Raw genomic sequence first — 20,466 nt, 5'->3', positions numbered from 1 at the left:
ACGTGGTTTTCAATGTAACTCTCAAAGAAAATAATTAATTATTAGTTTTTTTTTTTAATCTTTTCTGGTCTTCTTTCTGCATGAACAAGTGAACACAAATGTTCTTATTTCATTTCTGTTTCTTATACAGGCTGTAGCATATTATATATGTTGTACCTGGTGAGACTGGCAATCATTTTCCAAAATGTAACTTTACTTCCAAAACATATACCCTTGTTTGTGATTACTCATATTAGAAGTAATCACAACTTCATATAATATTCTATAATAAAACACTATACAATATTTTTTTAAAAAGGATGGAATCTCTTGAATGGGAAGATAGCTCTAAGATATTATTGAACTGAGTTGAATGTAATATGAATAATTTATGATATATTTATGTCATAAAAAATCTTATAGGATAGTCACTAAATCTTGCTCAGGGAAGTATAAAATTAGGAAGACTTTTTATGTTCTAGATTGTGTATTTTATACATAAACAATAATTTGTAATAGTTTCCATTTTGAAAAAATAAGATTTTTAGATTATTTGTAGATGATTTTATTTTGCTTTTGTTATAGATAAATAGATGACTATACCTCAGAAATATTGTTTTCTTTCAATGAAAAATATCTAAAACATAATTCAAATATGCTATAATAATAAGAACCATATACTTATTTGAGACCATGGAGAGACTACTAAGCTTTAAAAACATCTTTTAATCCTTAGAAAATTATTTTTCTTTTTTTTTTAAGAAACTAAACATATACTTTATCTTCTTTGGCTGCTCTTTGTTGCATGTGCTTGGGCTTTCTCTAGTTATGGAGGGTGGGGGTTACTCTCTAGTTGCAATGTGCGGACTTTTCATTGCGGTGGCTTCTACTGAAGCCTCCAGGTGTGCACTCTTCAGTAGTTGGAGCACACAGGCTCAGTCGTTGTGGCCCGTGGGTTGTGCAGAGTGCAGGCTCAGTGGTGGTTGTGCATGGACTTAAGTTGCTGCACGCCATTTGGAATCTTCGTGGACCAGGGATTGAACCCATGTCCCCTACATTGGCAGGTGGATTCTTATCTGCTGCGCCACCAGGGAACTAGAAAATTCTTTGTGATAGATATTTTTAACATTGTTTTAGAGCCAGTTAGTTGGTGTAACTGAGTTCAAACTTTTAATGGTAAAAGCTCAAGTTCTCGCAAATATTTATTTTTACCTCCTTTTGACAAGTGTGTGGGCTATTTAACTTGAAGACAGAAATATTAGTTCTTTCTTAGGGTATGGAATTAGATATTTATCAACCAGATCTTGATTACTAATTACACTATTTAGATTTCTATGTCTTCAGTTATTTTTTATCTACTTGCTCTGTCATGGATTGAGAAATAACACATCTCAATCCACATCTTTCAGTACCAATATTTTCTTCTGTATATTGCAATTCTTTTTTAAGATTGTTGATATTGTTTGTGATACAGATGAATCTCTTTTATAACTATACTGTGAATGTATCCTTTAGGATTTTTATAAAGTGTCCTTTTTTGTCTTAAAGTTTGATGCCTTTTAGACTCACAACCTTTGTTTTCTTCTGATTTTTATTTGCCTAATGTATTCTTTGTTTATCCTTTTATTGATATTTTCAACCCTTCTGAGTTGCTTTGTTTTAAGCATGCCTCTTGCTTTAAGTGGAGAGTTGTAATCCTTTGTAATCCTATATGAAAATCTTCTTTTGTTTTAGTAGTTGATTTAAATTTCCTTATTTTCATCGGTGTGATATTTGATCTTGGTTCTGTCGCAGTTTTTTTTTTAACTAAGTTGAATTATCTTTCTTTCTTTCCTCTTTCACTCTGTGGTTGCTTTATATGTATGTAGTTTGGATTTTTAGAGGAGTTGTATTTTTGTTTTCATGTTTATCCTTATCCTTCAAGTTTTAATGTTATATAATTCCAGTAGTCTTCTATTCTTATGGCCATTCTCTCCCATTAAAATTGATTAAAGTAGCTTTAAATTTCCTATTCTTAACCCCATTCCTACTTTTTCCTCTGCTACCAGTATTAGTCAGTATTATCTTTCTGAGTGTACTACTATTAAAAATGCTCATACCTATACTTCTTTATTTGGTAATTCTAAATTATATTCCTTGATGTGCTGCTACCATGTGTGAAGCAATCTGTGAGCTTTCTTGACCTCATATTTATTGTCCTTTTACCTCCTTTCAGTTTTTTTTTTTTTCTCCTTTCAGTTTTTATTTGTTGGTTATATCATTTTTCCATTGTCAAGGACATATAACATTTTCAGTATTCTTAACCTTATTGTTAGGAGAAGGCAATGGCAAGCCACTCCAGTACTATTGCCTAGAAAATCCCATGGATGGAGGAGCCTGGTAGGCTGCAGTCCATGGGGTCGCTAAGTGTCAGACATGACTGAGCGACTTCACTTTCAATTTTCACTTTCCACTTTCACACACTGGAGAAGGAAATGGCAACCCGCTCCAGTGTTCTTGCCTGGAGAATCCCAGGGACGGGGGAGCCTGGTGGGCTTCCATCTATGGGGTCACACAGAGTCGGACACGACTGAAGTGACTTAGCAGCAGCAGCAGCAGCAACCTTATTGTTGTATTTGTTTTAATCCTTTCCCACAGTAAATAGATTCAGTGTCCATTACCAGTCTTTTTGTCATGGTTCCTTTGGTTATCACTTGTTTGATTAAAGTTCGTCTAGTAAGTTCTTCAAAAAGAGCCTGGAACAGTATTCTTTGAGTTCTTTCGTGTTTAAGACATTTGACTATAGTCCTCTAAAACTTTAAATCTTAGCCTGGTTCTCATTTCTTAATTTTGCTTTCTTGTCTTTGTATATTTTCTATACTTTGCTTTCCTCTCAGTTACTAAGTCCCCCAACCTTCTTCAGTGCACCTTTTCCATTTTTGGTTGTCAGTGGTTTGTCATTCAGCTTTTTTTAATAGGGATATGAAACATTGTTTAAAAGATACTTTGAATGAGATTTATATGTTTATTTTAAAAATCTGGTCCTATCTTAGTTTTCTATAGAAAAAAAAGAAAATGGAAGAACAGCAAGCAGTTGATCATCAGTTGTGCATTTATGAGTATTTAGGGTAATAAACTTTTATAGATGTACTAAATTAGACATTTCTGAAAAATATGAACCTTGCAGCATATTTTACCATAGATTACGTAGATTCTTTCGTAGATTTCAGAGTAGCCTCAATTCTCAAATATGACTCAGAATAGCTCTTCAGTCTGAAAGCCAAATTTTTGAGTATAAAGATTATCCACAATTGTAATTAGAGACACTATTCTTTTATGTAATTTTTTGCATTATAATTTTTCCTGTTGATGTTTGAGATTCATCCCCATAGTAAAACCACAGATAAGCTGAGAAGTTTTGTCTATCAAAATGATGTTACAGGTGCACATCATTTGTAGTAAGACACATATTTTAAATCATTTTTCTAATAGTGCTGGTGAGTTTACTCTGATTGATCTTTTCTCCATTTTTCCTCAAAGTCTAACCCAACGTTTTTAGACAGAACTTAGCTTTCTAAAGTTCTTTTAACAGTCCAAGTTTCCTCAGTTTGAACTCTTAAATATTATGTGTGTCTTAAGAAGAATCTATAAATATAGGTAGCAAAATCTTTCTCATTTCCCTCGTTTTATTGTGGTTTCATTTCAACTGTGTCTTTCAGAGTGTAGACCACAGAGGATCATATTGTATTAGAGAACTAATGTACTTATCCTAGTTTAGCTTATGGGTGCAACCTTAACTCCAGAAACAAATTACATCACTTTTGGTCAGTTCATTTTATTTAGTATTTAGTATTTTTTTCTCCTCTGTTTTAGAGGATCTTTTTAAGATTTTTTTGGTGTGCTTTTTTTCCCCCCCTTTAAAGGTTTTAGAATTGATAAGTGAGCAAAATAAGTGCAATCAAAGGAAATGTTATAGGTCTGTCATATCAAAAATCCAGTTTCTCTTGTGAAGTTTCACCAATAATGTAGCATTTCAATATGGCAGGAGAGGAAGATGTTGTTATTTTTATAAATGGAATAGAGTTGTGTTTAGATTGTCAAACTTGCTTATGATGTGACTAACTAAATAAGATGTTTAGGAAGAGTTTAAGTCAACGGTTTAAATTGTAAAAGAATTACGTAGTTGTTATTGTTTTTCAGCCACCCAGTTGTGTCTGACTCTTTGTGACCCCATAGTTTGTAGCATGCCAGGCCTCTTTGTCCCTCACCATCTCCCAGAGTTTGCCCAGGTTCATGTCCATTGCATCAGTGACGCTATCCAGCGATCTCATCCTCTAATGCCCATTTATCCTTCTGCCCTCAATCTTTCCCAGCATCAGGGACTTTTCCAATGAGTCAGCTGTTCGTATCAGATGACCAAAATACTGGAGTTTCAACTTCAGCATCAGTTCTTGTAATGAGTTTTCAGGGTTGATTTCCCTTAAGATTGATTGGTTTAATCTCCGTGCTCTTCAAGGGACTCTGAAGAGTATTGTCCAGCACCACAGTTTGAAAGTATCGATTCTTTGGCACTCTGCTTTCTTTATGATCCAGCTCTGACAACTGTTTGTGACCACTGGGAAGACCATAGCCTTGACTATACAGATCTTTGTTAGCAGAGTAATGTCTCTGCTTTTCAACACACTCTCTAGGTTTGTCATAGCTTTCCTGCCAAGAAGCAGACGTCTTCTGATCTCATGGCTGCAGTCACCATCTGTAGTGATTTATAAACCAAGAGGAGGAAATTTGTCACTACTTCCACCTTTTCCACCTCTATTTGCCATGAAGTAATGGGGCCGGATGCCATGATCTTTGTTTCTTTAATATTTAGTTTTAAGCCAGCTCTCACTCTCTTCTTCACCCTCATCAAGAGGCTCTTTAGTTCCTCTTCACTTTCTGCCATTAAGTGGTATCATCCACATATCTGAGGTTGTTGATGTTTCTCCTGCCTGTCTTGATTCCAGCTTGTAACTCATCCAGCCTGACATTTTTCATGTTGTGTTCAGCATATAGATTAAACAAACAGGGTGACAGCAGACAGCCCTGTTGTACTCCTTTTTCAGTCTTGAACCAATCAGTTGTTTCATACAGGGTTTAACTGTTGCTTCTTGACCTGCATACAGATTTCTCAGGAGACAGGTAAGATGGTCTTGTATTTCCATCTCTCTTAAGAGCTTTCCATAGTTTGTTAATGATCCACACAGTCAAAGACTTTGGCCTAGCTGATGAAACAGAGTAGATGTTTTTATGGAATTCCCTCGCTTTGTCTATGATCCAGCAAATATTGGCAATTTGATCTCTGGCTATACTTTCTTTTCTAAACCCAGCTTGGACATCTGGAAGTTTTTGGTTCACATATGTTGAAGCCTAGCTTGCAAAATTTTAAACATGACCATACCTTCCTAGCATGGGATATGAGTGCAATTGTCTGATGGTTATCACATTCTTGTACCCTTCTTGGGAATTGGGATGAGGATTGCCCTTTTCCAGTCCTGTGGACACTGCTTGGTCTTCCAGATTTGCTGACATATTGAATGCAACACCTTGATGGCATCATCCTTTAGAGTTTTGAATAGTTCTACTGGAATTCGGCCACATCCACTAGCTTTATTAACAGCAGTGCTTCCTAAACCCCACTTGACTTCGCTCTCCAGAATGTCTGGCTTTGGGTTGCTGACCACACCATTGCAGTCATTTGGTTCATCTGGTTTTTTTTTGTACAGTTCTTTTGGGTATTCTTTCCTTCTCTTCTTGAACTCTTCAGCATCTACTAGGTCTTTACTATTTATGTCATTTTTTGTGCCCATCTTCGGGCAAAGTGTTCCCTTGATGTCTCCAGTTTTCCTGAGGAGATCTCTTATCTTTCCCCTTCTGTTGTTTTCTTCTAGTTTTATACTCTGTTCATTGAGGAAAACCTTCTTGTCTCTCTATGCTGTTCTTTGGAAATCTGCGTTTAGTTGGATATTCCTTCCTTGCTTTTCACTTCTTTCTTTAGCTATTTGTTCGGCCTCCTCAGATAACCACTTTGTCTTCTTGCTTTTCTTTTTCTTTGGGATGGTTTTGTTCACTGCCTCTTGTACAGTATTGTGGACTTCCTTCCATTGTTCTTCAGGCATACTGTTCACAAGTTGTTATCCCTTGAATCTGTTTGTTACCTCCACTGCATATTCATCAGTTCAATTCAGTCACTAAGTCATGTCTGACTCTTTGCCACCCATGGACTGCAGCACCAGGCTTCCCTGTCCATCACCAACTCCCGGAGCTTGCTCAAACTCATGTCCATCCAGTTGGTGATATCATCCAACCATCTCATCCTCTGTTGTCCCTTTCTCCTCCTGACTTCAATCTTTCCCAGCATCAGGGTCTTTTCCAGTGAGTCAGTTTTTCGCATCAGGTGGCCAAAGTATTGGAGCTTCAGCTTCAGCATCAGACCTCCTAATGAATATTTAAGACTCATTTCCTTTAGGTTTGACTGGTTTGATTTCCTTGCAGTCCAAGGGACTCTGAAGAATCTTATTCAGCACCACAGTTCAAAAGCATCAATGTTCATAATCAGAGGGGATTTAATTTAAGTCATACCTGACTGGCCTAGTGGTTTCCCAAACTTTCTTTAGTTAAGCCTGAATTTTGTTACGAGAAGCTGATGATCTGAGTCACAGTCAGCTCCAGGTCTTATTTTTGCTGACTGTACACAGTTTCTCTATATTTGGCTACAAAGAATGTAATCGATTTGATTTTGGCATTGGCTATTTGCTGATGTCAAATAGCCAATAGTCAAATTGGCTATTTGCTGATGTCAGATGTAAAGTCCTCTCTTGCCTTTGCCCTGCTTCATTTTGTTCTCCAAGGCTAAACTTGCCTGTTATTCCAAGTATCTTTTGACTTCCTACTTTTGCATTCCAGTCCCCAGTGATGAGTAGAACTTCTTTTTTTGGTATTAGTTCTAGGAGGTCTTCTAGGTCTTCATAGAACTGATCAACTTTTTTGGCACTGGTGGTAGGAACATAGACTTGGATTACTGTGGTGTTGAATGATTTGCCTTGGAAATGAACTGAGATCATTCTGTCATTTTTGAAGTTGCACCCAAGTACTGCATTTCGGACTCTGTTATTGATTACTACTTCATTTCTTCTAAGGGATTCTTGCCCACAGTAGTAGGTATAATGGTCATCTAAATTAAATTCACCCATTCCCATCCATTTTGGTTCACTGATTCATAAGATGTCAGTGTTTATTCTTACTATCTCCTGCTTGACCACGTTCAGTTTACCTTGATTCATGGAGCTAACATTCCAGGTTCCTGTGCAATACTATTCTTTGTAGTGTCAAATTTTACTTTAACCACCAGACATCCACACCTGAGCATCATTTCCACTTTGGCCCACTCACTTCATTCTCTCTGGAGCTATTAGTAGTTCTCCTCCGCTCTTCCCCAGTAGCATATGGGACACCTTCAGACCTGGGGGGACTCATCTTTTGGTGTCATATCTTTTGTCCTTTTATACAGTTCATGAAGTTCTCACGGCACATATACTGGAGTGGATCCCTCTTCTAGTGGATCATGTTTTGTCAGAACTCTCCACTATGACCCGTGTGTCTTGGGTGTCTCTACATGTCATGGATCATAGCTTCATCAAGTTATGCAAGCCCATTTGCCATGAAAAGGCAGTGATCTGTGAAGGGGGAATTACCTAGGTGGCCTGTTAAAGAATGTAGATTTCTGGGCCCTACCTCTAGACATTGTGGTTTATTGGTCTGAATTGGACTCAGCATTTTGACAAGCATTTCTGGTTTTTCTAATGCAAGTCTTTCCTGGATTGCCCTTTGTGTAAAACTGCCTTAGAGAAATTCTAAAACTGAAAATTATGTAGAATAAATTATCTTTTTGAAAGAAAAAGGTTCATATATGAAAGTATTCCACCTTAGAACTAGTCTATATGACACCTTGATTTTACTCACTAGAAACTAAAGTTCCCCTTCAAATATATGAGCATTCTAGATTTCAAGATGTAATTGCTGAAGCTTTCAAGATGTAACTGATGCTTCTTTATTTTGTCCCTATATATTTTCTAGCACCTTGAGTCTTGAGAATGGCAGATTAACTGTACTCAGTGTCCAGTTCCAACCAGATATTACAAAATTTAGTATATGACTTAATAATTAAGCATATACATTGTGGCATGTAAAACTACGTTTCCTTTCTATACTCCTTATGACATGGATATGAGTAATTGCTTAGTTTAAATATTATTAGATATTTATATATGAAAAGGTACAGTAGAAGGAAAAAGCTATTGGATCAATATCCAAGTCCTGCTTTTAAGATTTTTCTTTTCTTTCTTTAAAATTTTTTAAAAATTTATTCAGATCATAGGTATTTATTGTTTGAATTTTTTAGAGTATGTATATACAGGGCAAGCTTTTGGCAAAAATTTTTCTAGATATATCACCAAGCACAATTTTATATGATCTTACCTTAGTTGTAAACAAAGAACCATATTTTGGTTTCTAACTTTTTAAAGTGATAAATAAGGCTTCTGTTTATTTCTCTTGCAGTACTGTTGTCCAGACATGATAAATAACGTTTTGGGGCTGGCTAAAACAGAAATTTCAAGTGCAGCAAATAAAAATAAAACTGTTGATTCAGAAAAAGGAAAACTGATCATGTTAGTTAATGACTTTTATTATGGGAAACATGAAGGAGATGTCTTGGAAGAACAGAAGACTTATACAACCTTTAAATGTTTCAGTTGCTTGAAAATTCTTAAAAATAATATTAGGTATGTAAACATTTATTTTTATTTCTATTTGAAAATTGGAATGCTACGGATTGTAGCTACAGGTTGTATCTTTATCTTGCATTTTTAGTGTTATTCTAGATAAGTGATTTTAATACTTTGAGCTAAGCACAAAGGCAAATTCTTTTGTTGAAAAGCTTTTGTTCTTTCTTATATATTAGACTTGACTCTTAGATCCAGTTAATTGTGTTTCTTTAAAATAGCTTAAAAAGGACAAACTTATTTCAAAAAAAAAATTAATTTATTTTCCCTGTATTATCAGTGATCTAGGAATTTTCATGAGATAATTTTCATAGTTAGCTGCCTTTGATTTTACTTTTTTCATATCACAAGAACTACTTACAGATATTTTGTCCAGTTTGACTTCGTATATACTCATGCTCCAATCTTGCAGTTTATAATTTTTGGAACATTTATCTTATAGTGATCTTGGGAGAAGTACCAGTTCTAGGAAATATGACTGCTTTGATTTTAAATTTAAGCCCTTTAAGAATTAGAGATTTAATTTCAGTGGAATTTTGAAATTTGTACACATATATGCTTTAAATTTTAGGAATTTATACTTTGTAGTCTTTGAGTTACATGGCATATTAGTAACTGTCATCCCATAAATAAGTTAGTTACAAGATTAAAAAGACATTGATTGATATTTTTCTTTTTTTTTTTATAATTAATTTTTTTTTTTATTGGAGGCAAATTATTTTACAATATTATATTGGTTGGTTTTGCCATACATTGACATGAATTCGCCCCGGGTTTACATAAGTTCCCCCTCCTGAACCCCCCTCCCACCTCCCTTGATTGATATTTTTCATTGGTTACACAGCTTGACATTTATATTTGGTAAGGTTTTTTAATATCATTTTATTATAAAAATTTTCAGCATTCAGCAAATTTAAAAATATTTTATAATAGGTACAACTGTATACTTATCTTGATTCTACCATTAACATTTAACTGTACTTGTTTTATTGTGTATCAGTCATCCTTCCTTCAAACTATTTGGGTTTTTTTTATGCGTTTCGAAGTAAGTTGCAGATGTCAATGTATTTCTTCAGGTGAGATGTGTGTGTGTACAAACATATAAAGGCATACGTTTTTGTTTATCCCTCATAACTGTTATTATATAAGCATTCTTAGGAACCTAAAGGTTACTTCTAGATCCAGCGTTTATTTTATTTTCCTGTGAGTTCTTAAGGTCCAAAAAGAAGCATATAGAAAAACCCTGAAATAAACTGTGATAAACTCTTGTAATAATAATTTTTTATGATAGTGCTTTATAGTTTTAGAAATTCTGTTACATATATTATTTCATGTGAGTTGTCACATTTCTTTATCTCCTTTATCAAATTATAACAGCAGTTAATAGCTTATGGTCCCAGTAAGTTTAACAGAATGAGCATTGTACTTTGTTATATAATACTGAAATAGTCCCCTGGAGCAGGAAATGGCAACCTGCTCCAGTATTCTTGCCTGGAAAATTGCACGGACAGAGGAGCCCAGTAGGCTACGGTCCATGGGGTTGAAAGAGTCGGACACTGAGCATACACACACACTAAAACAATATTACAATAGAACTTGGTCTTCTACTTTTATATTTTTACCACTTTAATAGTATAACATACCAGAATAATCATGTTAATATAAAATGCATAGAAATATGGCTTCCTGGCTTAGTTCTTTGTTATACCTTAGTGTTATATATATGATATTAGAATATATTTCAGTAGTTGTTTTCTTGGATTTTCCTTTGAGATTAACACACTAATATTAAACATAAGAAGGTAAATTTTCTTTTTTGTTATTATTTTAGAATACTAGTTACATATTTCTAAAGTGTCCTAATACTTGAAATTTTAAGCAGACAACATCTGGGAGCATCCAGGAATTGAGTGTTTTTGAAATACTGATTGTTAGTAAGCATAACCTTAATAGAAAACATTTTGTGACCAAAGAAGTTATACATGTTAAGTAATATTTCACCTTGCCAGTGGAAACTGGGAGGGTAAATTGATGTTTGTAGAGCAATGGTAAGAAACTGATAAACTGTAGATTTCTATTTTCTTCCCTGTCAGTGTATTGTGGTATGATTTTTTCTTCCCCTACATTGAGTGTCACACAAAACATGTTTATTTTATTTTGTGAATATATTTTCATGATGTTTGTGTTTTTGTTTTCCTTGTTGCCATTTGTCGGTTAAAGTAGTATGGTTAAGTAGTATGAGATCCTGATGGGAGCTTATGTTAGTTGAGAGAAAGCATGCTCATTAAGAGATTATTTTATATAGATACACTTTAATTTTGAAAATTGTAAGCTGAGAGGTTAATGGCTTATGACATTTTCTCTACATGTAAATATTTAGCCAAGACTAGGATTTACAATAGGTATTTGTAGAGCTGGTGTTAAAACCAAAGGAATACTAAAAGATATTTCAAAATATACCATAACGTGTACTAAAGACTAGTGTTATGTGAGATGTGAAAAAAAATAAATGCTGTAAAATTTATGATGATTGCTATCCAGATGGATATTATTATCACTTAGTTTCAACATTATTTCCTTTAGTGTCTCAAAGTGAGTAATTGTTAATAGTTGACCCAGTCTAAAAATTGTTATTTTGATTGAATAACTTTACTTTCAAATTCACCAGAAAGCTTCAGTAAGCTCTTTTAAATAGGTATTCCCATTTATATTGTACTCTCTGCCGTTGAAGGTCATAGTTCCTACTCATAAGAACCTTTTTAGGGAAGCTGAAATAGCAGAATGTAAAACTGAAAAATGGACTTTGCCTACAAAGGGCGCAGTCTGCAAGTTAAAGTGAAGTCTTTGCTAACAGTAAACCAGTATCATTAAATAAAACAAAAGGTTCTTGTAATTGTAGGCATTAAAATTGCTGTTACATGCATTTAAAAACCAAGACACAAGTAAAAATGCCAGTAATTTGTCTTTTAAGCAGATGGAATCTATTGTATATCCTCAGAGCTTTAAAAGATTTCTTTCATGATTCTAGCTGATTTTAGTGGTAGAGTTTCCTTCCTTTCAGTATTTTATTTTAAAATGTAAGTAGTATTTCTTATATGGAGTAGAAACCTGCTCTTTTATGTTTTAAAAATTTAATAATCTGAAATGATTAATATAACAAATTTGTGATATTTCAAATTAATGCTAATTGTTTTAGAACAAAGATGAAAACATGTTTACTTAGCTACTTAATGAAAGTGATTATTTAAAGTGCACACTCTTCTAGAGGACTTTAAGGCTTTTGAAATTTTATTTTCATTAATTTATCTATAATTTTAAGATTTAGATTCAAGTACTTATTTGTGAGATTTTTGTTTTTAAATCTGAATTTTTGCACCTGTTGACAATCATTGATAGGTTTATGAACCACATGAAACATCATTTGGAACTTGAGAAGCAGAGCAGTGAAAGCTGGGAAAACCACACCACCTGCCAGCACTGCTACCGTCAGTTTCCCACACCATTTCAACTGCAGTGTCACATTGAAAGTACACACACACCCCATGAATTTTCTAGTAAGTTACAGTTTCATTTAAGTATTGCATATTTGTTGATTTTTAACAATATAAACTCTGAAAAAAGTTTGATACTGAACTCTGAACAAGTGTGGTAGAAAAACAAGAATAAAAAAACAACTTTGGAATTTGAGAGTAAAGTTGAAAAAGTTAATTTTTAACTTATACAGTCTTTTTAATAAAATTAGTTACTGAAATTCTATCTTAATAAATAATTCATTATGGTAAATAACTTGTGCATTACATGTGGAGGACTAAATTAGAAGGCTCAGATCATAGTTTTCAAAGTGAAATCAATGCCCTTCTTTTAAACTTGAGTAAGAAAAGTAAATACAGTGTTAGTTAAAATCACATACTTTGGATCAAGACAGCTTGGGTTCAGATCCAAGCTCTGCTTTGTAATATGTGATCCTAATGTGGGCATCACTGACTCGATGGACATGAGTTTGAGTGAACTCCGGGAGTTGGTGATGGACAGGGAGGCCTGGCGAGCTGTGATTCATGGGGTTGCAAAGAGTCGGACACGACTGAGCGACTGAACTGAACTGAACTGAATGTGATCTCTAGCAGGGCACTTAATATTTGAATAATGGGGATGATAGAAATACCTGCTTCATAATGTTTTGATGGGAATTGAATGAGTTAAGTTGATGGGAATTGAGTGAGTTAGTCAAGTCCTTAGAACTGTGCTTGGTCACAGTAAACAACTATGGAACTGTACACCATCACCACCACTGCCAATATTGCTACTACTATTATTGTTGATATAGATATACAAAATGAATTGTAAATGTATATATATATAATTTTGTTTCTTTGCCTTGAGAGGATTTTTTTTTAATTGAAGTGTAATTGACATTTAACTTGTATTAGTTTCAGGTGTACAATATAGATTGAATACTTATGTGTATGTATATATATCTTAATATCATGTCTTTTTTCCCCCCCACTTTTAGCCATTTGCAAAATATGTGAATTGTCATTTGAAACAGAGCATATCCTTTTACAACATATGAAGGACAATCATAAACCTGGTGAAATGCCATATATTTGCCAGGTATATACATATTTTATTGTATATGTCGTGTTTTGTTGGTTTGTTTGGGTTACAAGATTTAAACCTATTAAATCAGGCTTCCCTGATGGCTCAGATCATAAAGAATCTGCTTGTAATGCGAGAGACCTGTGTTCGATCTCTTGGTTGGGAAAATCCCCTGGAGAAGGGAATGGCTACCCACTCTAGTATTCTTGCCTGGAGAATTCCATGGACAGAGGGGCCTGGTGGGTTACAGCCCACAGGGTTGCAAAGAGTTGGACACGACTAACTTTTACTTTCAGGCCAGGCATGAGCAAATTTTTTGTATAAAGGGCAAAATAGTAAATATTCAGGTTTTGAGGATCATAGGTTTCTGTTGGAACGAATCAACTCTGCCATTGTGGCACAGAGGCAGTCATAGACAATAAGTAAATAAATGGGTGTGTCTGTGTTTCAATCAAACTTTATTTATAGACACTGAAGTTTAAATTTTATATAATTTCCTTGTGTTATGAAATATATTCTTTTATTTTTCTAACCATTTTGATAGAATTAGTTACTAAAATTAAAATCTATTTTGTAAATAACTTATTAGTAGAAAGTCTGTTGGCATAACTCATATATTGTTGTGTGGGGTCAGCAGAGAGTTGGAGTTGACCCATAGGCCATTGTTTGCCCACTCCTGTATTAGACAAAGAAAAAGCCCTATGGCAGAAAGAAACATAGACATCTTATCCTTCAGGGAAGAATATAGGCATACAAAGGGAAATATGAAATGCTTTTAGTTCAGAGGACTGCACCAAATGCTTTGGGACAAGTACTTTTCCAGAATTTGGAGAAATGGGGAAAGTAAGGTAAAAATACACTGTCATTCCATAGCCTGGAGACCATTTATAATCTAAGGAAAGATGCTGTTTTATGTAGCAATAAGAAGGAACTTTATAGGACCAGAGGTGTCAGAGTTTGATAATTCAAGTCAAGATTGGGGGTGATAAAAATATCTGATAAAAATAAGAGAATCTAGTCATATTTTGGGAAATATCCTTAAGCTTTGAAAGCTAACTCTTGTGTTTCAAAGATTATCTTTTGATGTTTCTATTAATAGGATTCTTGGTTGTATAGGCATTAGACTGAATAGTACATAGTGAGAAGGAAATGGCAACCCACTCCAGTGTTGCCTGGAGAATCCCAGGGACGGGGGAAGCCTGGTGGGCTGCCATCTATGGGGTCGCACAGTTGGACACGACTGAAGCAACTTAGCAGCAGCAGCAGCAGCAGTGTTCTTCTGAACAAGTGACCTATCACTGTTACTTTGAAATTGGATATCATTATAAATTTTCAAACTAAACCAGATTTTTTTTTTGTAGGTTTGCAATTATAGATCATCATCATTTTCTGATGTAGAAACTCATTTTAGAACATCTCATGAAAACACCAAGAACTTGCTGTGTCCATTTTGTCTCAAAGTTATTAAAATTGCAACACCCTATATGCATCATTATATGAAGCATCAGGTGAGATCTGTCAGTTCTTATTCATTTATGTTGTTTTAGAGAAAAGATAGATTATGATTTAGAACATTGTTTAGATTTGTTCTGCAAGGGAAGCAGCATTGTTCCAAATGACACGATTAAGTTACAATTTATGCTAAATTACTGGTGAAACTCCTACTTCTTTTCCTTGCTTCCTTTCTGATGATACTATGGTTCATACATGATAATTCTGAAAGACAGTTGGAAATCTTGAAGGAAAAAAGAGAAGATGAGTGGAGGAATATCCAAAAGAATGGGTGTTTCAGAGGGTAAGAGTGGGACTGGGGAAGGTAATTATCAGAAGCAGGGGAAAAGATGAGTTTGAACTGATAAAGAAAAGGCTGATGACTCATAATCGTGTTTTCTTCTTTCTCTTCAAACTGTATTTCCACTTTTAGCACCCATATTATAAGAAGACATGTTGGCATCATTGACCAGGAATGGGCTTTTATAGCTGCCCAGAAAATAGTAGTGACACTTACTGCTGATATATGAACTCTGGCAGAGAACTATATTCAGTTCTACTATGTAATTTTTGGGACCCAGTATTAGCGCTTATACCTGTGTCTTGAATTCTGATATTATGTTTACTGGTTCTTTTCCTGAAGCAATTAAGTCATCATTTGTTTGGGCTAAAAAGTTCAATGCAACACTGCTCCTGTTCTTAAATATTTGAAAGAACACTAACAGTGCCTTTGCCAAAACCAGAAGTCAGTGAATTTATTGATTCTGATCATGTTACCAAGTTTTGCCACTTCACTGATTAGCTCAGTGCATTTTCTTGTTACTGATTAAACTGGCATATCAGTTTTTTCAGCATTGGTGCTCACCTTGCTTTCCAGTCTAGTCATTAGATAATCATGAAATTGTCTTGTGGTTTTTCATTGGAAAATATCATAAAAGTAGAATTTCCTAATAAATTTGGGATCACCTGTGCTGTGACTGACAAAATGTCACATGTGTTCTGACAAAATGTGATCCACTGGAGAAAGGAATGGCAGACTACTTGCCACAAAGTATTCTTGCCTTTAGAACCCCATGAACAGTATGAAAGTCAAAAAGAACACTGAAAGATGAACTGCCCAATATACTACTGGGAATCAGTGGAGAAATAACTCCAGAAAGAATGAAGAGACGGAGCCAGAGCAAAAACAGCACCCAGTTGTGGATGTGACTGGTGATGGAAGCAAGGTCCAATGCTTTACAGCAATACTGCATGGGAACTTGGAATGTTAAGTCCATGAATCAAGGCAAATTGGAAGTGGTCAAACAGGAGATGACAAGAGTGAACATTGACATTTTAGGAATCAATGAACTAAAATGGACTGGAATGGGTGAATTTAACTCAGATGGCCATTATGTCTACTACTGTGGGCAAGAATCCCTTAGAAGAAATAGAGTTGCCATCATGGTTAACAAAAGAGTCCAAAATGCAGTACTTGGATACAGTCTCAAAAATGAGAGAATGATCTCTGTTCGTTTCCAAGGCAAACCATTCAATATCAAGGTAATCCAAATCTATGCTGCAACCAGTAATGCTAAAGAAGCTGGAGTTGAACAGTTCTATGAAGACCTACAAGACCTTCTAGAACTAACACCCAAAAAAGATGTCCTTTTCATTATAGGGGACTGGAATGCAAAAGTAGGAAGTCAGGAAACACCTGGAGTAACAGAAAAATTTGGCCTTGGAGAACAGAATGAAACAGGGTTAGGGCTAATAGAGTTTTGCCAGGAGAACGCACTTATCATAGCAAGCACCCTCTTCCAACAGCACAGGATAAGACTCTACACATGGACATCACCAGATGGCCAACACTGAAATCGGATTGATTATATTCTTTGCAGCCAAAGGTGGAGAAGCTCTATACAGTCAGTGAAAACAAGACTGAGAGCTGACTGTGGCTCAGATCACGAACTCCTTATTGCCAAATTCAGACTGAAATTGAAGAAAGTAGGGAAAACCACTAGACCATTCAGGTATGACCTAAATCAAATCCCTTATGATTATACAGTGGAAGTGAGAAATAGATTTAAGGGACTAGATCTGATAGAGTGCCTGATGAACTATGGACCGAGGTTCATGACATTGTACAGGAGACAGGAATCAAGACCATCCCCAAGAAAAAGAAATGGCTGTCTGAGGAGGCCTTACAAATAGTTGTGTAAAGAAGAGAAGCGAAAAGCAAAGGAGAAAAGGAAAGATATACCCATTTGAATGTAGAGTTCCAAAAAATAGCAAGGAGAGATGAGAAAGCCTTCCTCAGCGATCAGTGCAAAGAAATAGAGGAAAACAATAGAATAAGAAAGACTAGAGATCTCGTCAAGAAAATTAGAGATACCAAGAGAACATTTCATTCAAAGATGGGCTCAATAAAGGACAGAAATGGTATGGACTTAACAGAAGCAGAAGATATTAAGAAGAGGTGGCAAGAATATACAGACAAACTATACAAAAAAGATCTTAATAACCAAGATAATCACGATGGCGTGATCACTCACCTAGAGCCAGACATCCTGGAATGTGAAGTCAAGTGGGCCTTAGGAAGCATCACTACAGACAAAGCTAGTGGAGGTGATCGAATTCCAGTTGAGCTATTGCAGATCCTAAAAGATGATGCTGTAAAAGTGCTGCACTCAGTATGCCAGCAAATTTGAAAAAGGCAGCAATGGCCACAGGACTGGAAAAGGTCAGTTTTCATTCCAATCCCAAAGAAAGGCAATGCCAGAGAATGCTCAAACTGCTACACAATTGCACTCCTCTCACACACTAGTAAAGTAATGCTCAAAATTCTCCAAGCCAGACTTCAACAATACGTGAACTGTGAACTTCCAGATGTTCAAGCTAGTTTTAGAAAAGGTAGAGGAACCAGAGATTAAATTGCAAATATCCATTGGATCATCGAAAAGGCAAGGGAGTTCCAGAAAAACATCTATTTCTGCTTTATTGACTATGACAAAGCCTTTGACTGTGTGGATCACCAAAAACTGTGGAAAATTCTGGAAGAGATGGGAATACCAGACCACCTGACCTGCCTCTTGAGAAATCTGTATGCAGGTCAGGAAGCAACAGTGAGAACCGGACATGGAACAACAGACTGGTTCCAAATAGGAAAAGGAGTACGTCAAGGCTGTATATTGTCACCCTGCTTATTTAACTTATATGCAGAGTACGTCATCAGAAACGCTGGACTGAATGAAGCACAGGTTGGAATCAAGATTGCCTGGAAAAATTTTATCAATAACCTCAGATATGCAGATGACACCACCCTTATGGCAGAAAGTGAAGAGGAACTAAAGAGCCTCTTGATGAAAGTGAAAGAGGAGAGTGAAAAAGTTGGCTTAAAGCTCAACATTAATAAAACGAAGATCCTAGCATCCACTCCCATCACTTCATGGGAAATAGATGGGGAAACGGTGGAAACAGTGTCAGACTTTATTTTTGGGGGGCTTAAAATCGCTGCAGATGGTGACTGCAGACATGAAATTAAAAGACTCTTGCCCCTTGGAAGAAAAGTTATGACCAACCTAGACAGCATGTTTAAAAGCAGAGAGATTACTTTGCCAACAAAGGTCTGTCTAGTCAAGGCTACTGATTTTCCAGTAGTCATGTATGGATGTGAGAGTTGGACTATGAAGAAAGCTGAGCACTAAAGAATTGATGGTTTTGAACTGTGGTGTTGGAAAAGACCGAGAGTCCTTTGGACTGCAAGGAGATCCAACCAGTCCATCCTAAAGGAGATCAGCCCTGGGTGTTCATTGGAAGGACTGATGCTGAAGCTGAAACTCCAATACTTTGGCCACCTAATGCAAAGAGCTGACTCATTTGAAAAGACCCTGATGCTGGGAAAGATTGAGGACAGGAGGAGAGGGGGACGACAGAGGATGAGATGGTTGGATGGCATCACTGACTCAATGGACATGAGTTTGAGCATACTCTGGGAGATGGTGATGGACAGGTAGGCCTGGCGTTCTGCAGTCCATGGGGTTCCAAAGAGTTGGACACTACTGAGTGACTGAACTGAACTGAACTTTGCTGTGACTGGGATGCTACCTATCTTTGAGAAGTTCTGGCAAGATCTCTCTATTTTGTGTTTCCCCAGCTGTGTTCCATCAGGTGTTAATAGATGTCCCGCTCCCAATTGGTACTGGTAAATAAATTTGGTGAAGCACAGATTTATAAAATTAAATCGTTCTTTTTTAATATAGGACTCCTCGGAAATTTTAATATGCTAATGGACATTGTACATCTCTAAAGAAGGATATAGTATGTATTCCCCAGACTTATTTGGCCTTTGAACCCTTTATTTTCACAGTATCTATTAACATTTTTTAAAGAACAGAATTTGAGAAATACTATTCTTGGTACTCTATATTTCATCTTTGGCCTTTTTTTTGAATGGGAGAATGAAATATAAAACAGTTTTATTTCATTATGGGGCTTTTAATATCATTTTCCCTTTATGCTTTATTAAGCTCTGGAGTGAGATTAATATTAATTTAAGAATAGGGAAGAATAGTAATTATGAAAGAGGTATGTGGGCTGACCATGTGAACTGTGTGATTTGTAATCAGTTTTTCTACCCTAAGTTTTCTTTTGTTTATTCGGAGATCCTAGGAATTAGACAGCCAGAAGTTAGGAGGGTGAAAATCTATTAATAAGAAGGATCATCAGGCATCCTTCAAGATGTTTATAATTTGTGTGATTATTTACAAAAGATTGGGAAATTATAGCTGACCAATTAGTCCAATATGAAATAATAAGAATTGTTGAATCTGGGGCTTATTTTATTGTTTTAGATGACTTTGGTTGTAACTTTTGTTTCAGACAATGTATTATTATGTCTTGGGTGATTTTAGAGCTAACAATCCAGTTTTTATGACTTTTAAGAAATAATGAAAGTGATTTTGTATGTGTTAAATATGTTCATTAGATCTTTAATGAAAACAGTTAAAGTATGCAGCTAAAAGTATACTATAAAGTATACATCTATGCAGTCATTTACCTTCTACCAGTAACAGGTACTTTACATGTATTATCTTACTGAATCCTCACACTCAGTTGTGGCTAGAGCAGAGTAGTAAAGTAATAAGAGGGAAAGTAATAGGAAATAAGGCTGTAGCAACAGAATGCAGGCCAATTCATATAGAATCTTGTAAATCAGAATCAGGACTTTGGAAAGCTGTCAACATTTTAAGCAGGTGAAAGATCTGCCATGTTTTAAGATCATTAACCGTTGGGAGGAGAATAGACCATAGGGAAGAAAGAACATGAAAGGGAGAACAAAGGAGGTTATTATTAGTCAAGGTGAATGTTTTCGATAAGTATGGTAGTGTTGGTTGTAGGTAATAAGTGGAAATATTATGACAGTTTTTGAAGGTAGAGCAGACAGGTTTTACTAATAGGTTGTATATGGGATGTGAGAGAGAGTGACCAAGTTTTTTTGTCCTAAGCAGCTGCAAGAATGGAATTTTCATCTGTTGTCATGTGATGAAGATTGAGGAGTAGATGTATTTTGGGGGCAGGAAGGGAGGGGGGAAATCTGGAATTCCATTTTGTCCATGTTGGT

At 35.6% G+C, this 20,466-nt stretch overlaps 1 protein-coding gene across 5 annotated transcripts in view; it reads left to right on the top strand.

The window, feature by feature from the left end:
• ZNF280D (zinc finger protein 280D) overlaps positions 1-20,466 on the top strand; it is a 133,817-nt gene that overhangs the window by 54,385 nt on the left and 58,966 nt on the right. For all 5 annotated transcript variants that reach the window (XR_008687354.2, XM_055437343.2, XM_055437340.2 and 2 more), the window contains 4 exons: positions 8,554-8,777; positions 12,174-12,331; positions 13,288-13,388; positions 14,735-14,881. Coding sequence is in view for 4 of the 5 variants with exons in the window: in XM_055437343.2 (XP_055293318.2) it covers positions 8,554-8,777; positions 12,174-12,331; positions 13,288-13,388; positions 14,735-14,881 (630 nt within the window). In the remaining variant the exon portion in view is untranslated. The remainder of the gene's footprint in view (positions 1-8,553; positions 8,778-12,173; positions 12,332-13,287; positions 13,389-14,734; positions 14,882-20,466) is intronic.

Source organism: Moschus berezovskii, chromosome 9 (genome assembly GCF_049115385.1).
Source record: "Moschus berezovskii isolate FMDL1 chromosome 9, NW_MosBer_1.0, whole genome shotgun sequence".
NCBI classification, from domain to species: domain Eukaryota; kingdom Metazoa; phylum Chordata; class Mammalia; order Artiodactyla; family Moschidae; genus Moschus; species Moschus berezovskii.
Note: the sequence above shows the minus strand (reverse complement) of the source record. Positions and strands in the feature narration are given on the sequence as shown.